This window comes from Vombatus ursinus, unplaced genomic scaffold (assembly GCF_900497805.2).
Source record: "Vombatus ursinus unplaced genomic scaffold, bare-nosed wombat genome assembly UNPS02014819.1, whole genome shotgun sequence".
In the NCBI taxonomy this organism is placed as follows: domain Eukaryota; kingdom Metazoa; phylum Chordata; class Mammalia; order Diprotodontia; family Vombatidae; genus Vombatus; species Vombatus ursinus.
The window spans coordinates 919,168-939,854 of NW_020954597.1; the positions used below are offsets into that span (position 1 = coordinate 919,168).

The 20,687-nt window shown below is 43.8% G+C and overlaps 2 protein-coding genes across 5 annotated transcripts in view; one reads left to right on the plus strand and one right to left on the minus strand.

Annotated features, from left to right (window-relative positions):
* The window catches only part of TEX11 (testis expressed 11), a 174,149-nt gene extending 167,401 nt beyond the window's left edge, over window positions 1–6,748 (plus strand). Inside the window, exons 24-25 of the mRNA XM_027836745.1 lie at window positions 5,003–5,167; window positions 6,419–6,748. Coding sequence (XP_027692546.1) covers window positions 5,003–5,167; window positions 6,419–6,514 — 261 coding nt within the window. The 3' untranslated portion in view covers window positions 6,515–6,748. The remainder of the gene's footprint in view (window positions 1–5,002; window positions 5,168–6,418) is intronic.
* Window positions 6,749–14,184: 7,436 nt separating this feature from the next.
* The window catches only part of DLG3 (discs large MAGUK scaffold protein 3), a 49,813-nt gene continuing 43,310 nt past the window's right edge, over window positions 14,185–20,687 (minus strand). For 2 of the 4 annotated variants that reach the window (XM_027836804.1, XM_027836803.1), the window contains exons 6-12: window positions 19,178–19,300; window positions 18,212–18,262; window positions 17,759–17,860; window positions 17,295–17,467; window positions 16,692–16,801; window positions 16,514–16,605; window positions 14,185–16,137 (exon numbers count right to left, since the gene is read on the minus strand). In XM_027836804.1, coding sequence (XP_027692605.1) covers window positions 16,031–16,137; window positions 16,514–16,605; window positions 16,692–16,801; window positions 17,295–17,467; window positions 17,759–17,860; window positions 18,212–18,262; window positions 19,178–19,300 — 758 coding nt within the window. In that variant the 3' untranslated portion in view covers window positions 14,185–16,030. The remainder of the gene's footprint in view (window positions 16,138–16,513; window positions 16,606–16,691; window positions 16,802–17,294; window positions 17,468–17,758; window positions 17,861–18,211; window positions 18,263–19,177; window positions 19,301–20,687) is intronic. The other 2 variants (XM_027836806.1, XM_027836807.1) reach the window with 2 other exon arrangements.

Genomic DNA, 20,687 nt, shown 5'->3' on the forward strand with positions numbered 1-20,687 from the left:
GGTGCTGTCTCAGACCCTCTTCTCTTCTCACTCTATGCCATCTTACTCAGTGATCTCGTTAAAATCATGGTTCAACGCTCATCCCTAAGCAAGATTCCCACCCAGAGTTGTATGTCTAACTCTAGTCTCCTAAAGCTGCCTCTTGGACATTTTGTACTAGATGTCCCCTAGGCATCTTCAACTCAACATGTCCAAAACTGAACTCAGTCTTCCCCCTAAAAACTTACTTTCCTGCTGCTGTCAAGGGCGCTTCAATTCTCTCAGTCACCCAGGCTCCCAATCTCAGTTGACTACTCACTCACCTCTCCTATTCAATCCATTGCCCCATTTGTCATTTCTACCTTCATAGAATATATGTCCTTTTCCCCCCACTCACAAGGCTCGTGTAGTTGTGTTTCTTGGAAGCGTAATTCCTAGCTAATTAATGCATTTTGTTTTTATCTTGAATTTCTCTTCTTGTTTTTTCCTCCTGGGTTTTGTTCAGTGTAGTTATTCAGTCACGTCCCTCTTCCTGAGCCCAGTTGGGGTTTTCTTGGCAAAGATACGGGAGTGGTTTGCTATTTCCTTCTCCAGCTCATTTTACAGATGAGGAAACTGAGGCAAATAGGGTGAAATGACTTGCCCAGGGTCATACAGCTAGGAAGTGTCTGAGGCCAGATATGAACTCGGGAGGATGAGTCTCCCTGACTCCAGACCCAGCACTCTATCCACTGTGCTGCCTAGCTGCTCTTGGGTTTTGTTAGTAACACACAGCAAGGCTGATGATTTTGTGGATTTATTTTGTATCCTGTTATTTTACTAATACTAATCATTTTCTCAATTTTCTTTGCTGATTTGATAAGGTTCTCTAGTTAAATGACTGTGTCACCTTTAAATGGAAATTTTGCTTTCTCTTTGCTTATGTTTATTTCTTCCATTTTTTTTCTTATTGCTATAGGTACCATTTCTAGTACTATGCTGAATAATAATGGAAACAATGGACATCTTTGCTTTACCATTGATCTTATGAGGAAAGACTCCAGTGTTTCTCTGTTGCAGATAATTTACACAAATGAGTGCTGCATTTTGTTAAAGGATTTTTCTTCATCTCTTGACACAATCAGGTGGTTTTCATTTTTTTTTATTGACATGATTATTTCTGTTCATAGTTTTCTTAATGTAGAATCATCCTTGGATTACTAGTATAAATCTAATTTAGTCATAATGAATAATTTTAAAATATATTATTGTATTCTTTTTGCTAACATTTTATTAACTCTTTTTGAACCAATGTTCATTAGTGTTACTGGCTCATAGTTTTCTTTTTCTGTTTTCTCTTTTCCTAGTTTAGGTATCGGGTTCATATTTGTTTTAGAGAAGGAGTTTAGTTTTGTGGTGCTTTCCTTCTTTCTTTTTTATAAGCAATTTGTGTAGTATAGGAGTTATTAAATCTTTAAATATTTAATAGAATTCACTTGTAAAATCCATCAGTGAATCTACAGCTATTTATTAAGTGCTTAACTATGTACCCAGCCCCGTGCTAGGCATTGACCATACAAGTACAAAGAATGAAATAATCTGTACTCACAATGAGCTTACATTCTAATGAAGATGAGTACATATAAAAATGTACACAGTAAACATAATGTTAGTAGATCCACATATATAAAAAGGAGTTAATTATAAGGAGTAGTTAATTATAACTTATAGTTAGGGAGATCAGGAAGAACTTCATGTAGAGAATGATGCTTGAGCAAAGGGACTCAAAAGGGGACGTAAGGACGGTAAGCGTCAGTGATATGGAAACGACAGATGGAGTAAAAGAGAAAAGGCCAAATTGGTTGGACTCGAGTGCAAGACAGGGAATAATGTCCAGTGAAACTGGAAAGCTGGGTTTGGGCCACATTGTGCAGGGCTAGAAAAGAACAGAGTTTAGATATTTTTTTTTTCCTGTAGGCAATATGAAACCATAGAGTAGCTTAAGTAGTAGAATCACACGTTCAGATTTGTGTTCAAGGAAAATGACTTTGGCAGCAGTGTGTACTAGACTGGAGAGGGGAGGATCTGGAGGCAGGGAGGCCACTTTGGAGGCTGTTACAATAATCTAGGTCAGAGCTTCTTAAATTTTTTCCACTAGAGAGCCCTTTAGTGCTTCTCACAGTGATGAGAGGTTGATGGGGCCTGAACTAGAATGTTGGCTCTGTGAGTGGAGAGAAGGGGTCAGATGCAAGAGATGTTGGGGGTAGAAGTGGCATCATTTGTCAACTGATTGGAAAAGAGGGGTGAGGGAGGAGTTAAGGAAGATGCTGAGGTTACAAAGCTCAGACACTAGAAGAATAGTGGTGCCTTTAACAAAAATCGGGGAAGAGATGAGGGTTTAGTAGGAAAGATCCGGAGCTGAATTTTGGACATATTGAGTTGAAGATGTCTCAGAGACATCCAGTTTCAAATGATAGTTAGGCACTGGAACTTAAGGGAGAAACTGAGGCTCAATATCTAGATCTGGGAGTCATCTGTATAGAGATGAGAGACTCACCCATGAAAATTGCTGAGGTCTAGAAGAGAGAGAGTAGAGAAGGAGAAGCGGCCCAGGACAAGACCTCAAAGAACACCCACTCCCCCTTTGGGGGATTCTCTTTCAGAAATCAGATTATTTAAATTCTGTATTTCTTGTTTTGCTAATTTGGATATTTTATATTTAATTCACCTTGTCATTTAAGATTTCAGTTTAGTTGGCAGATAATTGAGTAAAGTCAATGGTGTTCAGGTAAATGTTTAATATCTGGCCACACTTTTCAGTTTAATTTGTATTCTTAACATCTTCTCCATTTCATTGTCAAGGCCAGACAATCAAGAAAACCCTAAATGAGCACCCTGGTTTGTAGCCTTTGCAGATTTCCTCAAAGATTCCTGCTTCTAGCTGGCTCCCACACATCCCTAAAGTGGCTTCTGATGATTTTCTTTTGTTTCCTTTCCAATCCTTGTCAATTCCTTCCTCTCTGGTTTTTTATCAGAGTAAATCACTTTTCCTCTCACTGAAAAAATCAACAGTTTATTGATTGAATTAGTCTCGCTTTTTTCAAAAAACTTTGTTTAGAAGTGCGGTTTTACTTTAGTTCTTTTTTTGGCTTTAAAAATTCTGCTTTCATGCTTGTTTAGGGATCATTAATTTGTTGATTTTATTGATTTTTTTTTTTAGTTCCATGCTCAGTTCATTGGTCTTCTTCCTCTCTTTTGGTAATATGTGTTCAAAGAGATACACTTTCCTCTAATGATTGCTTTAGCCATAAATATTGGCATATTGCTTCATTATAGTTTTCTTTGCTACAGCTGTGTGCCATTGATTTGCTTTGTTCTTTTACCCAGTCATCATTTAAGATAACATTCTTTAAAGCTATGAACTCCTCCATCCAGTGTATAATAGAGTCCTCCTACCCCCTGCCTCCAGGTCCTGCATCACCTAGATAGAAAGAGAAATTCCATTTAAAATAACTATAACCAGTATAAAATACTTGGGAGTCCACCTGCCAAGACACGCACGGGAACTATATGAACGCAATTATAAAACACTCTTCACACAGATAAAGGCAGATCTAAATATTTGGAGAAATATTAATTGCTCCTGGGTAGGCTGAGCCAACATAATAAAAATGACAATACTACCTAAGTTAATTTACTTATTCAGTGCCGTACTAATCAAACTACCAAAGGGTTACTTTGTAGAGCTGGAAAAAATAACAACAGTTCATCTGGAGGAACTTAAAAGGTAAGATTGTCAAGGGAATTAATGATAAAAAAAAATCATCGTTGAAGGAAGGAGGCGTAGCAGTATCAGTACTGTACTACAATGCTGTAATAAGCAAAACAATTTGGTACTGGGTAAGAAATAGAGAGGTTGATGTGAGGTACCACATCACACCTATCAGACTGGCAAACATGACAAAACAGGAAAATGATAAATGTTAGAGAAGATGTGGGAAAATTGGAACACTAATGCATTGTTGGTGGAGTTGTGAAGTGATCCAACCCTTCTGGAGAGTAATTTGGAATTGTGCCCAAAGGGTTATAAAAATGTGCATACCCTGTGACCCAGCAATAGCACTTCTAGGGCTGTATCCCAAAGAGATCATACAAATGGGAAAAGGACCCACATGTACAAAAATATTGATAGCAGCTCTTTCTGTGGTGACCAAGAATTGGAAATTGAGAGGATGCCCGTCACTTGGGGAATGGCTGAACAACTTGTGGTATATGAATGTAATGGAATACCATTGTGCTATAAGAAATGATAAGGTGGACTTCAGAAAAACCTGGAAAGATTTGTATGGACTGATGCTGAGTGAAGCGAGCAGAACCAGGAGAACGTTGGACACGGTAACAGCCATATTGTTTGATGACTAATGTCGATAGACTTAGCCCTTCTCAGCAATGCAAGGATCTAAGACATGTCCAAAAGTCTCATGATGGTAAATGCTATCCATAAAGAAGAAAGAACTCTGGAGTTTGAATGCAGATCGAAGCATATTATTTGCTGTTTTTTTCTTCTGTTTTGTTTTGTTTTGTTCTTTCTGGTGGTTCCTCCTATTGGTTCTAATTCTTCCTTACAACATGACTAATGTGAAAATATGTTTAATAGGAATGTATATGTATAACCTATATCAGATTGCACACCATCTTGGGGAGGGAGGTGGGGAGGGAGGGGACGAGAAATTTAAAACTCAAAAGCTTCTGGAAGCGATTGTTGATAAATCAAAATAAATTTCAAAAAAGAAATAGAGAGCTTGATCAGTGGAGCAGATTAGGTCCACAATATACAGAAGCAAATGAACAAAGTAGCCGAAGATCCCAGCTATTGGGAGCTTTTTTTGCTTGCTCGTGTCTGTTTTGAGGTGAGTGGGAGCACACAACTTGCCTATGAATATCTTGTGTGGAATGTATTGCAGATGCCCACTTGGCCTTTTACCCTGGGGATAGGCTGTAGATGAAGGGCACTAGTCTCGACTCTGCTTTTCTTGCATTTCAGGAGGAATACCCACAGGTGGAGATTCTTTGGCTTATGACTAAAGCCTGGAATACAGGAGTCTATCAGTATAGCGAGGGCATGTACATAACTGCTGAGAAGTGGTGCGGTTTGGGGATTCGCTTTCTTGGCCACCTTGGCTCTCTGAAGAAGTGCTATGAAGCGCAGGTAAGATAGAGACAAGGATAGGGGACACCAGGGAACCTCAGAAGAGGGGAGGGGCTCAGAGGGGGGAACAAGCATTTATTAAACACCTACTATGTGCCCAGGCACTGTGCTAAGTACTTTACAAACATGATCTTGTGATCCTCACAATAACCCTGCGAGGCAAGTACTATTGTGATCCCCATTTTATACTTGAGGAAACTAAGGCAGTCAGAGGTTAGGTGACTTGTCCAGGTTTCCACAACTAGTTAGTGTCTGAGGCGGAATTTGAATTCAAGTCTTTCTAACTCCTGGCTCCATGCACTGTGTGCTCCCAGCAGTAGGTTGGTAATGGCAAATGTAATGAAAGAGGGGGCTGAGAGATGGAAGAAAGGCCAGTTGTCCGAAGGTGGGATGGGCTAATGATGGTAGCCTGTGTGACACGGTGCTTTCGAAGTTTTCAAAGAGTTTCCCATGTAGGATCTTGTTTTAGTAGTGACTTTCCTGTTACAGGAAGTCTTCCAATGGAGACTTTTTGGTACTTGTCAGGAATGCTGAAGAGGCCTTATTTTGGATAGATAAATGAGCTTTCAGTTCTTTCCAGCAGTAAGATTCTATGATTCTAATGGGATGGGAAACAGGAAGATTAAATGGACAGAGAGAAAAGGATTAGCTTCAGTCCAACTAAGGGACTCAAAAACTATGTCAATGCCACTTTGACGGAGGCCTGGCCCAAAAGGATTACGGTTTCATCCTAATGACTTTGAGCTTGGCCCCAAGTGGGAGGGGGGGTGACTTGGGCTATAGACCAGCACCTGTATTTTCAGTCTTGGTTGATGCTATGATTAGTTTTCCTGCACTGATCTTTTTTCTCCTTTCTTCTTCTTTGCCACAAGGGATGACTTGCTGGATAGAGAAGATGGGGAGGACATATTGGGAAATGTGGCACTGACTGAGGCCTCTAAGTTCTAGCCCTCCCAGAAAGACTTAGTAGGGAAAGACAGTTGATCTGAAGGGGGAATTAATGATATGATCCAGCAGTGGTTTGTGTTATAAGTCACTGGGCAAACACTTTTTTTTCATCACTGCCTGGCCCTGAAACACAGGCCTAATGCAATAGGGCTCACCCCACCCTGAGAGAGAAAAATGGGACCCTCCTCCCCTCCCCCCCCCGCAGCTGCCAGAGCTTGGGGAAAGGGAGGGGTCACAGGGACTCAAACTCATCATGTGAGCTTAGCTCCGACACTATCCTTGCTTTTTTATCTGTTCTCTAAGCTTGCCGGGGTTTCTGTTTCCCAGATGACTGATGTGTATGGGGAGGTCTTGGCCAAGGTGGAGAGAGATAAGAGCTTGCGTCCCAACGAAGAATAGGAGCTACCAGAACTTGGAGCACAGTGGAGGTCTGTTCTCAGGGTCTCTTGGAAGTTTTAAAGTCATGGAGTTAGATTGACTAAAATGACATAATTATTAGGGGGAGGAGGGAAAATGGTCGGCAGACATGTTCTTAAGCCTTGGGTTCTGTTGTTCTGAGGACTGGTTTCTGTTTCCAACATTGTTCTAACTAATAAAAATGGCTGTTCCTCCTTGCCATGTCTGTGTATCATATCTCTGCCGTTCATCTCTGGTCCATTTATGGTAGAATTTTTTGAAAGTGGTTGAGGGCCCTCAACCATTCCTCCTAGGTCTGTCTCTGAGTCTTCTTCAAGCTCAAATTCTCTGCAGGAAATGTGTCCCTCCTCCCCTCCCCCTGATCCCCAAAACACACACACATACACAGAACACACACACACACACACACACACACAGACACAGACACACACACACGAGTCAAGCATATTTCCCAAATTCTCCCTAGGTAGGAAAAAAATATCCTTTCTCCCCCAGTTCCAGTTCCTCAGAGAAGAGAAGACTCAGGGTAAAGGGCTGGGTGAGAGACATGATAGGTGTCTCCAAGTCTCTGGAGGAAGGCTCGGGAGCTTGTTCTGCTTGGCTCTAGAGGATAAGACCAGGAGGGCCAGTGAAGGGAAGTTGCAGGAAGGCTGCTTTCAGTTCAGCACCAGAATTGACTCTAACCATGAGAAGCTTTCATAGAATGGAAGGGGCTGCCTGAGGTCTTTCAACATGCCTTTGGTCAAGTAAAGGTAGAACTGGAAAGATCTGCTTCTGCTTTGGTCCCAAGGGTTCCACCCCTGCAGCATAGTGGTCTGTAGCTAACTACTAGAATTCGAACTAGGGTCAAGTCTGCAGTGGTATTTCCCAGACCCCAACTGGGATTGAGAGCTGGCAAAGGTCAGATCAGCCCATTCAGATCCTCCTTAGACCCCTCCTCCAGTCACCCCAAACTACCTGGCCACTCCCAGATACCTCCCACAGTCTTTCTGTATATAAGGTCCATCTTGGCTCTATTAAGGTGCTCAGATTTTTACAATTTAGCCAATACTCGCAGGTTCTCAGATGCCTTGAGTCTGACTAATATGGTGGATCTTTGATAAACCTTGTCTTTGGCTGGGGAAAAAAAAAAGGTCAGACCAGGAAGGCAGCAATGAGACTTTACCCTAGATCAGTCAATATTTATCAAGTACCTACTACGTGCCAGGAACTGTGCTAACACTGGGGATACAAAAAGAGGCAAAAGACAGTCCCTGACCTCAAGGAGCTCACAATCTAAAGGGCACAAGTAAACAACTATGTACAAACATACAGGATAAATAGAAATAATTAACAGAGGGAAAGCACTGGAATTAAGAAGGGCTGGAAAAAAGGCTTCCTATGGAAGGTGGGATTTTATCTGAAATTTAAAGGAAACCAAGGAAGTCAGGAGACAGTAGGGAGAGTGTTTGAGGCATGGGGGACAGCCCCACCTGATGGAGTGTCGTGTTGGTGGAAGAGCCAGGAGGCTAGGGCCACTAGATCGAAGAGTACATGTCAGGGAGTAAGGTATAATACGATATAAAAAGACTGGGAAGGTAGGAGGTGGGGGGAGCTGGGTTATGAAGGGCTTTGAGTGCCAAACAGAGCTTTTGTATTTGCTCCTAGAGACCGTGGGGAGCCATTGCAATTTTTTGAGTCGGGGAATGATACGACTGGACCTGTGTTTTAGGGAAATCATTTTGGTTATTGAATGGAAGATGGATTAAAGTTAGGAGAGATTTGAAGCAGGTAGACCCCCCCCCCCCCCCCCCCCCGCCTCAGTAGCCCAGGAGTGGGGTGATGGGGGCCCACATCAGGGGGATGGCAGTGTCAGATGAGAGAAAGGGATATATTCTAGAGGTGTCGCAAAGGTGAAATTGGCAGGGCTTGACACCATATTGGATATGGGTGTGTGGGAGGCGAAGAAAGAGAGTGAGGAGTCCAGGACGACTCCTAGTCCTACTGGACAGTAATAGAGAAGGTAGGAAGGAGGCAGGGTTTAAGTGGAAAGAGAATGAGTTCTGTTTTAGACATATTGGAATCCAGTTTGAGTTGTCTGAAAGACAGTTGGAGGGTAGCAGAGGGCTTGGGGAAAGATAGGTAAATACCTGGAGTGGGGATGTGATACTGGGGTTTCAGGGGCCCCTCTAGGTGGGAGCCATCAGTCTTCATACCTGTTCTAGGTCACTGGGTCTATTCTGACAGTCTCTCTCTCTCTCCCCCCCCCCCAGACGTGATATGATTTGGGAGTCATGCTAAAATCCATTTTCTCTATCTTGCCCAGGAATTACTTCCATAGAAAACAAAATGTCAGAGCTGGGAGGCACCACCTAGTCCCTTATCCTGATTTTTTTTTCTCAGGTGCATTTTAATTGATTCTTTTGGTCTTTATATCACAGTCATCTCTAGGGGTGAAAAGATCATCGCTCTCCAGATTAGCAGGTGTCCAATATAGGACATAACAGTGTCTACAGGCTGGGCTGGCACGTCACATATGTTGTCAGGTCCTGTTTTGTTTGTTTTTCGGTTGTGTCTGACTTTTCAGGGGGATTTTGGGGGGAATTTTCTTTTTTTTTGTTATACATGTGCAGTCATGTTAAACATATTTCCACATTAGTCATGTTGTGAAAAAAGAATCAGAAAAAAAGGGGAAAACCACAGGAAAGAAAAAACAAAAACCCAAAAAAGTGAAAATGTCTGCTTCCATCTGCATTCAGACTCCAGAGCTCTTTCTCTGGAGGTGGAGAGCATTTTCCATCATGAGTCTTTTGGAATTGTCTTGGATCATTGTGTTGCTGAGAAGAGCTAAGTCTAACACAGTTGGTCATAGCACAATGTGGCTGTTGCTGTGTACAACGTTCTCCTGGTTCTGCTCACTTCCCTCAGCATCAGTCCATACGAGTCTTTCCAGGTTGTTCTGAAGTCAGCCTGCTCATCGTTTCTTATAGCACAATAGTATTAATTACATTTATATACCACAGCTTGTTCAGCCATTCCCCAATTGATAGATATCCCCTCAATTTCTAATTCTTTCCCGCCACTAAAAGAGCCGCTATAAATATTTTTGTACATGTGGGTCCTTTTCCCTTTTTTATGGTCTCTTTGGGATACAGACCAAATAGTGGTGCTGCTGAGTCAAAGGGTATGCACAGTTTTATAGCCCTTTGGGCATAGTTCCAAATTGCTCTCCAGAATGGTTGGATCAGTTCACAACTCAACCAACAGTGCATCTCTTTTGGGGTTCTCTTGGCAAAGATACTGGAGTGGTTTGCCACTTCCTTCTCCAGCTCATTTTACAGATAAGAAAACTGAGGCATACAGGGTGAAGTGACTTGCCCAGGGTCACGTAGCTCATAAGTGTCTGAGACCAGATTTGAACTCCGGTCTTCCTGTTTCCAGGCCCAGCGTTCTATCCACTGCAGCACCTCCTAGTTGCCCCATTTTGTTTTGGCCATTGTTTATACTGCTGCTGTATATCATTTTGTACAAATCTTTCCATGTTTCTCTGAATTCTCTATATTTGTCATGTCTGACTGCACAATAATATTCCATTATACTTAGATGTTACTGTTTCTACATCTATTCCTCAGTAATAGGTGACTTTCTTTCCAATGCTTTGTTCTCACAAAGCACACTATTATGAAGATCTGGCACATATTTGACCTTGTTTCTGTTGTTGACTTCCTTGTAGATCTCCTACTTATGATGCGAGTATTTAGACATTTGCTGGCCTTTTAGAAGCAGGATAGCAAAGCAGATAGCTTGCCTCAGAATCTGAAGGACCGTCATTCAAGCTCTACCTTTAGCACAGTCATCTAGGCTGTGTGACCCGAGGCAAGCCGTTTAACCCCGGATTTTCTCTGACAATTCTCAAAGTTGTAGAAAAAGTGCCTCCGCTAATGAAATCACGGGTCTGATTAACAAAAAAAATGGCTCTTTATTTCTCTCTTTGACTTCCTTGGGGTATGTTCTTGTGTTCAGAAATGGGCTTCCTTTTAATGTTAAAACTGAAATCCAGGACAGTTGAACCACTTCATAGTTCTCTCAGTAATTCATCAGTGTGCCTGCTTTCCCACGCCCCCTCCAGCACAAAGTGTTCCCATCTTTGCCAGTTTGCAGTATGAGGTGAAACCTCAGTTGTTTTAATTTACTTGTCTCCGTTTGTGATTTGGAACATGTTTTCATGTGGTGTCTTACAGTGTGCAATTATGTTGAAAAATGTTCATCTCCTTGAGATCATTTATCTATTGAGAAATAGGTGTTATATTTGCATTTCAGTTCCTATATATCTTAGATATCAGAATTTTATCTATATTTGATTCAAGTAGAAGCAGGTTTAGAAGCATTTCCCCCACTATACAGGTCCTCTTTTTATCTTAATTGTATTCATGAATTGGTTTTATTCGTTTATTTCTATGTTTTCAGTTTTTTGTCATTTATCTTATATTCCTCGTTTAGCAAGGAATTGTCCCTGAAGCATTAGTTGTGGAGGTACCCCTTCCTGTTCTCTTGTCATTTCTTTATATTCAGGTCACGAGCTTCTCACGATGGCACACCACAGAGGATGTCGGCTCAACCCTCATTTCTGTCAGAAACTGAATCCGGTTTTAGACTCTGTCAAGCACTGAGCTGCTATTGTTGATTTCTGCTGTTTCTTGTTTATCTAATCGCTTCCTCTAGTCTGCTTCTGGTTTGTTTTTTTCGTTCATAATCGAATTTGAATTTGTTATGTTGGGCCAACTTCATTCACGCTTTTCATTTGTTCTTTCACATAGTTGTATGTGTGCCTAAAAAATCCCCTAGGCAATTTGTTATAACACTAGAGCTATAAATTAATTTAAATATCATTGTCATTATAATTATATTGTCCCCTTTCCCTTTACTTCTGTAGAGCTCCATGTTTATATGGGTCTCAGCAGACTCCACTAACCCCCAGATAGTTTATGTATTTTATAGCTATTTTGAATGGAATTTCTCACATCATTTCACCCTGAGGTCTATTATATAGAAATGCTCATTATTTTGCCACCTTCCTGAATATACAATCTGAATTCTTCACTGATTCTTTGGGGTTTTGTAAGTATGCCTTCAAGTCATCTGCAGCTGAGGATGATTCTATGGTTCTCTGCCAGTGTTAGACCTTTGCTTTTGTTCTTTTGTTTTAATGCTATGGCTTACATCTCTAGAATTATTTCAAATAATTGTGAAGAGGTCTCCTTACTTTACCCCTCTTTACACTTGGAAGGTTTCTAGTGTTTCTCCATCTCAAACAATGCTGTCATCTAGTTTTAAATGTTTTTGATCATGTTAAATTGCCCTTCCATGCCTGTTGGTTTTTTTTTTAGGGCTCTTAACATAAATATTTGGGGGTGTTTTTGGTCCAAGGTGTTTTCTGCATCTACTGAAATAATTGTGGGGTTTGGGCCATTTCTTGTTGTTTATATGATCAATTACATTGTTTCCCTATATTGAACCATTTTTGCTTCTGTGATATGAATTTGATTTGGTTGTGGTGAATTGTTTTCTGGATACATTTCTATAGTCTCCTTAAGAAAATGTTTATTTAACATCAAGATTGATCAGTGAAATTGGTCTGAAGTTCTCTTTCTCTGCTTTGCTTTCACTTGGGCTCAGGAAGCTGCCTTAAGAATATTCAGTCTCGGCTTAGATACCCATGTTCAGACTCCTTAAGAGTCTGCCTAATATGACAGTGTTCTAATAAACCTTGTCTTTGGCTGAAAAAAAAAAAAGAATATTCAGTCTCTATGCTCAAAGGGTTATAAAAATGTGCATACCCTTTGATGCAGCAACAGCACTTCTAGGGCTGTATTCCAGACAGATCATACAAATGGGAAAAGGACCCTCACGTACAAAAATATTTATAGCAGCTCTTTCTGTGGTGGCCACGAATTGGAAATTGAGGGGCTGCCTATCAATGAGGGAATGGCTGAACAAGTTGTGGTGTATCGATGTAATGGAATACTACTGTGCTGTAAGAAATGATGAGCAGGCAGACTTCAGAAAAACTTGGCAAGACTTGTATGGACTGATGCTGAGTGAAGTGAGCAGAACCAGGAGAATGTTGTACACAGTAACAGCCACATTGTGTGATGACTAATATTGATAGACTTAACCCTTCCCAGCAATGCAAGGATCTAAGACATCTCCAAAAGTCTCATGATGGAAAATGCTATCTACATCCAGGAAAAGAACTGTGAAGTTGGAATGCAGACTGAGGCACACTATTTGCTTTTTTTTTCCTCTTCTGTTTTGTTTTTTCTTTCTTGTGGTTCCTCCTATTGGTTCTAATTCTTCTTTATAACATGACTAATGTGAAAATGTTTAATAGAATGTATATGTAGAGCCTATATCAGATTGCAGGATGTCTTGGGGAGGGAGGTGGGGGGGGGAATTTAAAATCCAAAAGCTTATCGTGAATGCTGAAAATGAAAAATAAATTAATAAAAAAAGATTGAAGGTTAAAAGAATATTGTCTCCTCTGATTTTGAGAGTATTTCTTATAACATTTGCATTAATAGCTCATAAACGTCTAATGAGAATTCACTTGCAAATCCAATGATCTAGGGTTTTTTTTTCATGGGATTGGGTTAAACTCTTTTGAATTCTCAGGTTTGGTGGTTATATAATTGCATATAGAATTTTCTCATGATTGTCCCCTTTTCTTTATGGTTTATTAATTTAGTATCTTTTTAAGCCCGTAGTTTTATCAGTTTTATATTTTCATTTCCTTGTAGCAAGCTTTAGGCTTGCTAATTTTATTTTCTGGTTTTTATAGTTATCGACTCTGTTCGTTGATCCTTTTTCTTTCTTTGTACTTCAAGTTTTCAGAGATAGAAAATTTCCTGAGGACTGCTTTAGATGTGTTCCGTGAGTTTTAGTCTGTGTCATCTTTAACATAATTGTTTCTATGCGTTATTCTTTTATCCACTCATACAGGGTGCCATTACTTGGTCTCTACTTAGGTTTACATATTTTGCTCCTTTTTTTTTTTATTCCTTACTATTTTGTGTTATGGTCTGTGAAAGAAATGTTTATTATATCTGCCTTTTTACATGTTTATACCCAAGCGTATGATCAGTTTTTGTAAAGGTACGATAGAATATTGAGAAATAGATGCCTTTTAACATTCCCATTCAGAATCTCCCATATCGATCAAGTCTTGGTTTATCCAGCATTTCATATACATGGGTATATATGTATATGTATATGTGTGTGTGTGTGTGTATATATATATACACACACACATATGTATGTGTATATATATATATACACACACACATATGTATGTGTATATATATTTATATAATGTCACGATTTCTTTGTCGAATTTATCCAATTCTGAGAGAGGAATATTAGTCTCCTAATATGTTACTACAAATGTCTATTATTCATCTAGCTATTTTTTCATTCTCTATGGTGACCCCCCCCCCCTAGATTTTTTAGAACCCCAAAACCGACTTTGCCCCGGCCCGGGCCGGGAAAAAGCCCCCCCCCCCCCCCATGTTATCACCACCCTCATCCCTTTTTTGCTTTGCCAAGTGGTGGTTCTTACCAGATTTAGCATTTGAAACAAACGCACATTTTTCCAAGAAGGTCTCTGAGCCACACAATTCATTGCCAACTATTGTTTATTAAAAAATATACGTCTCCTTGGAAGGAACAGTGGTAAACCAACTCATGTCAAGGTTACTTTTAGTCTTTGCCTTTCTTCTCTGGGAGGGAGCAAGCTGTGCCCAGAAAATTCACTGTAGGTCGCAGCAAAGAAGCTGCCTTTCTATGCTAACCCCTCCCTTCCCCGGCCCCAGTACAGTGCCCAGGCAAAGCTGCTATTCCTTTCCCCTGGCACCCCAGCCTTGGACAGCTAGTCTATGTTGCTGGTAGAATAACAGTTTAATATGTTTCCGAAATTTGGCTAGGAGTTCCTAACTGTCTTAAGTACTGGGGGGGGGGGGGGGTATTTACAGTGTTCCAGCTGCCATGGGCCAGGAAAGTAGGGTACAGTGCACCAGCTCTGGGGCCCAGACACTCCCACATCTTCCCTGTATCACCAGTCCACAGTGGGTAAGAGTAAGACATGGCAAGGTTACCTACCTTAGCCAGGCACCTGGCCTTTAGGGGGAGAATAGGGATAGAGCCCTGTCTGTGCTTTTTGTTTTGCTCTGGTCAGGCCTATCAGGAAAGGGCTTCTGCTGCTGTTGCTGCCGCTGACGGCAGTTGTGGGCGTATGCCCTGGGGAAAAGCAAGGAGGCTTGATTTCTCACTATTACATGGATGTAGCTCTGCAGCTCAAATGTGCCCAATTTGAGTCTACTTTCCTCCCAAAGTAACAGTAAGCTAAGCAGCTGCTGGTGAGGGGGTGGAATAAAGGCTTAGTGGAGTGTTGAACCTTTCAGGTCCTAAATAGTCAGAGCTACTTCTTCACTGCCCCAGTACAAAAGGGGAAAGAACAGCTCCCTGCTCCATTATCTCACCCCCACGAGCCCCTGGGAGCCTTCTGAGTCATTGGCAGCTAAACATCGGCCCCCAGGGCCTGGCCTTATACTGGCCTCACAACATTGTACAACGAGATGCTCAGTTAGCAAAGGTGACGTCCGAAATCGTGAAAAAGCGGATACAGCAAGGAGCACGATGTGGTTTTGGTTTTAGAGCAGCCGAAAACAAACAAAAGGAAACTTCCATGCAAACAAGTCTGGTGGGGGTCAGCCTGACCCCACCCCCGCCTGCGGAAGAGACAACAAAGCTTGGCTCTCAGGAGGATGGATGAGCACACGGAGCATCCACCGTGTTTTGTACCATTTTCTATCAATGACTTTGGGTGTCGGAAAGTTAAGAGATCCTTCAGTACCGTCAGTAAAGTCCCTAAAGGGTTTTCTAGTCCAGGTTTTGTGTGTGTGTGTGTGTACATATATATATATATATATATATTATGTTGGTGGATAATATATATATATATATATAATAATTTCTATATATTTTATATAAATTACATATACATATAAATAAGATGCTTTCAGTTGCCATTTACATCACACTGTTCAGAGCTTCAAGACAGTGACACAGATGTAGGAGAAATGCCCTGGGAGCTCGTTGTCACGTGGAGCCCAATTTCAAAATCCAGGTTTTCTATCCTGAGTCTATTGACAATCCATCAGCCTTCTTCTCTGCTGCTTGGTTTGTAAAGAAAAACAATGCCTGATGGAGTGGCGCCTGAGCTGCTCCTGGGAAGGTCCATGCAGGAATGGGCACAGTCACGTGATGAGCGAGATGACATCATCCCAACAAAAAGAAACAGGACTAGAAAACTCAATTTTGCAACAGATCTAAAAAAGGGGACAGGAACAGTAGTCATTTGTTCTCCCCGGAGGGACAGGAAGGAGGAGGAAGGAGGGGGCTTGGGCTTTGCTCACAATGGTTTGGGGGGAAGGGCTGGGAGGAGGCGAGGGGCGGCGATGGTCTTCAGAGTTTTTCGGGGGATGGGACCCAAATGTAGTGCCCAGACTGGTCCTCGATAATCTGTTTGATTTTGTTATAAATTTCCTCCAGTGAGTCGCCCTGTACGATGGCTAAAGAGAAGAGAACAGTTATCGCTGCACCCCCAGGTTGGGTCACAGCCTCCCCCGCTCCCCCAGGGTATCTGCAAGGGTGGCAGGGGACTGATCGCAAAGGGTCGGGACGGTTTCTTCACCATCTTTGTGACTCTCTTCCTTCTTAGCGTAATGTTTTGAGATAATTGAAGGAAACGCTAACTTTCCGTTACAGGTTACTGAAAACGAAGATGGAATTTGAAGTCATGTCGTGACCCTCATTTGACAGCCTTGAAGAGAGAGCTAAAATAATCCCAGTGACCCGGGAAAGGGGCCTTGCTGGGTCACTTGAGGGTTTGAGCATCAGAGGAAACAAATTTGAACCCAAAGCTCAGCTCCTTTGACGTGAACTCACCTGTGAAATACTCGCCAAACTCCTGCTCGAGCTTCATGGCCTTGTCAAAGATCTTGTTTGCTTGTTCATACGTCTGTCTTCGGTTCATTTCCCTGTCAGACGTGGGGAGGAGAACCACTGTCAGGCAGCCAGAAAAGGACAGTCCGGCCTCCCTTCCCCCATCGAAAAGACTACTTACACGAGGGCTTCCACAGACTTGGGCTTGATGAAAACAGCAACGGGGTAAAGCTGGGCTTGCTGCAGCCGCTTGATGGCATTGCCAGACACATCTAAGATGCAGTGCTTCCCCTGGGGGAGAAAGGGGAGCTGTGAACCTTCCAGAAGGACCTAGGGCTAACAGCCCTTGGACCTTGCCCTTGAGGAAAAAGCAAAGTCAAATGGCTATCTGAACTGCTGGGGCTGAAGGGCATAAGCCTCCCCCTCAACCCTCCAGAACCAGCGAGGAACCAGAAACCGGGCCCAGAGCGTCTTCAAGTAAGTCCTCGTCTTGTGCATCTGGAGCCCTCACCCTACTTGTGTCTCTCCGTCCACGTCTCATCGTGCACCTACGTCTCCCTCCCAGTGTCTCTCTCTGCCTTGGTTCCGTCTGTCCTCTCCTCAACACAGTGCTGTCCAGATAAACAGGCACTTAAGTCCAGCCGCTATTTCTCAAGAAACCTGGCTCAGGGCAATGGTGCCCCAGGCTCTGTTTCCTGCCAACAAGAGGCTCTCTCTGTTCCCTAGCGGGTAAAATTGCCAGGCGAGAGAGAGGCCAGACCCAGCCGGGCCCGTTTGGTCTCACCCTCTCCGCCACAGCTCGGACTGACTGAATGCTGGTGCCGTAGAGATTGTCGTTGAACTGCCCCGCTTCTATGAACTTGTTCTCCTGGATGTCTTTTTCCATCTGCTCCCGGGACGCCACAAAGTGATAGTCCTGACCGTCCACCTCATTTTCTCTTCGAGGCCGAGTGGTGTCTAAAAGGACAACACCAATTTAGGGCAGGCTGGTGAGCCCCTAGACGTCACAGAGTCTTACATCCTCAGTTGACAGAGGAGGAAAATGAGGCCCAGAGAGCAGAAAGCGTCTTGACTTCAAACCCAGGGCTCTTCCCACTACACCACACAGGGCAGGTCAGTCTTCCTGCTGCACAATCCCAACAGAACACACCCCAATTTAGGCCCCGGAGTCCCTGAAACAGACTCTTCCCCTAGGAAACATAAGGATGGACTAAGTGATTGATGGTCCGAACCATCCTGGGCTCTTACGTGGTACGCAGGATCCAAATTTATGTGGGAACTCAGAAATCAGGTCGTCGTTGACTCGGTCCTTCATGGGGCCCAGGATGATCACTGGCCTCGCGTAATGAACTAGAGAGAACGCACATGCACAAGGTGAGGGGTCGGTCGTGACTCAGAACAGAGTGAACTGAGCTCTGAGATCTACCTCCAGGCCTATCAAAGCCCCTCTTACGGAGGGTGCACCTCTACAACGGGGTCAGCGGTGGTGCTGAACGGTTGTGAGATGAGACCCGGCCCTTTTCTCTTTAGGGATTCGTTCCCTCTCCTGCCCTCTCAGTGTCAAAGGAAGCCCTGTTTGGAGGGGCATGAAAGGCCAAGGTTGAATCGCCTTTGCCAAATAATGGCGCAAAGTCATGGTTCCTGCTCCCGTGCGCCCTTCCTTCAGGGCCCCATTAGGGCAACCGTTCACAAAGGGCTTACTTTCTTGCCGTGTCACTGGCTCATAGGATAAAATTGTGTCCTCCTGTCCTTCTGTAACAAAGAGGGAAAAACTTATTAGTGTGTCTTAAGGGTTGCCTCCCAACCAGGGTCAGAAAACTACTTTGGAGATCAAAGGAATCAGAAGCAGCGATTCCTCTTTCTTTTCTGGAAACGGTGACCAGTAGGGCTCCCATTGAAACGGAAAGCTCTCCCCAAGTGTGTGGACCTATCCCTCACTGCAGAAGAGAGGAGCTCAGGTAGATGCCTTGGGCAAGGACCTCCCCAGACTTTCGGCAGTATTTAGAGAATACCTACCTGGCCTTTACAGACAAGGCAGAGTTCTGCTCCGGTAACCCCTGGGACATTTCGCCCTGCACAGCCTCCCAAGGCCAAGGCCCTACACCTCTACCTCTCCCCGAGGAGGCCTAGGCTGGTTTGGGGGGCAAGCTACAAAGAGAACCGACCACTATGGGGAGGGAATCTGGGGCCACATCTCCTAGAGAAGCAAATTCCAGGCAGAGTCCCTGATTGTGCCCTTGGAACCAGAGCGGTATAGAGCCCCCTTTTTCTTAAGCTTCCTGAAGGCAGAGATGGTTTCAAACGTGTGTTTCTACAGCACTGAGCACACAGATGTGCATCAGATAGAATATCTGTCGAGTGGAATTAATCTGAGGCCTCAACGTCACCACCATTAAGCTACCACGTGGCTTCGGCTGTGAAAGAAGGCCACTGCCAACCACGGCCCCTGCACTACTGTATCCCTTCAGCCCGACAAGCCTTCCTGTGTGCGCGCACACCCAAGCTCCAACCCCCATAAGGGGAATTGGCCACAGCATCTCCAAGACTTCCAATGAGAGCAGTCAGGATAACACCTATCTGAGCAGAAGCGGCAGCCATGCGGCAGAGGAATGAGAATGGTTAGAATGGCAGATGAAGCCACGAGACATGGCAAAGACACACACTTACTGGAACTGCTTTCGCTGTCACTGGTGTGGGATGTCACGCCCTCTGCAAGCCAACCAGAAAGAGACTCCAATTGAGAACACACCACTGAGAGGTCACACGGCACAGTCCCCAAACGCCAATGCTCTGGGAGACAAGACACTGAGGTGGGAGCAAAGTTGGCTCGGGGGGCGGGGCGGGAGAGAAGGAACAGCATGGACCTCTGAGGCCTTCCGAAAGGTGCATGCCATCAGCTAATCATTAAGCATGGCTTACATCCATTTTCTTTCTAACACAAATCTGCCAGGGTGGACAGAGATGAAGAGAGAGAGAAAGAATGCTAGCTTTCTTCCCTGTCCCCTGGTTCCTAACGGTTCCAGACCAAGACAACTCGAATGTTTCTTCCCCCTAGATTTTTCTCACCCAGCTCCTGCACTGCTAACGGTCTAAACACCCGATTGGGCAGGAAACCTTCGCTGAGCCTGACGGAAAAAGCAGGCTTGGCCGGAGGGGATGGGAAAAGGTCAACAGGATCATCTTTGTCTCCCACCACAAGACAGATGAACACGTTATGACACGAATGGACAAACAGACAGGGACACTCAGTGGACTAGGCAGCTTGGGTAAGACGCAAAAGCTAGAGCAGAGAAGCCAGAAACAAATTTCAATTTGGCACAAACACCCCTTTCTCCCCTTCCACCAGTGTGGGCACATGAAGATGAGACACGAACAGACCGAAGAAAGAGGCTGGGCAAACAGCTGGTTTCAGCCAAGACAACACTGTTCTATGGAATGCTGTGGCCTCCCCCCTCAACTCCCAGAGGTATCTTCCTCAAGGTGCTGCCCTAGCAAAGGCCGAAATCCCCAGAAGGACAGGACATAATAAGTTCGTGATAAGCGGACCCCCGAGATTGGCTGCCTCCGCCCATGCCATGGGCACTGCCACCAGATCATCCCATTACTTGCTCTTTTCATTCCTACTCTAGGATTACTTTCCAAAATTGAGAGGTCAGTACCTTCCCGAGAGCCAACACCCAAACCAGCTGGTCCTTTTATGTTGCCAGGGTACACACACACACACCTCAGTCTGGCATAGCCATTGTGTGGTATGAGCCCTTTAGGGCTTCCATCCCACTGGTATCCCAGGAAAGAATAGATTCCACCAAGCAGGCAGGGGCCCCCTCTCTCTCCTCCCCTCCTCTGGGCTCCTGAGCACGAGGGGAAGAAGCTGAGGTCTTTACCCTGGAACGAGATTTCTTGATCCGTGCTTGCTTCTAAGACTTTTCGTCACCCGCCACTCAGGGCAGCTCTCAATGTGGGCTCATTTGTTAGGCCCCTGTGGGTTTTGGAGGACACGCATCCTGCTCTGTCCAGGACCAGCCCCCCGCTTAGAGGCATCAGTTGTACACACTTTTTACCCCCGCCCCCACCCAGACTGCTCTGCTAATGCCACCAGAAATGGAAAGTGAAGAGGGTGTAAGTTTGACTTACTCAGGTTCTTTGCTCCATAATAATCGTCACTTAACCCAGGGAA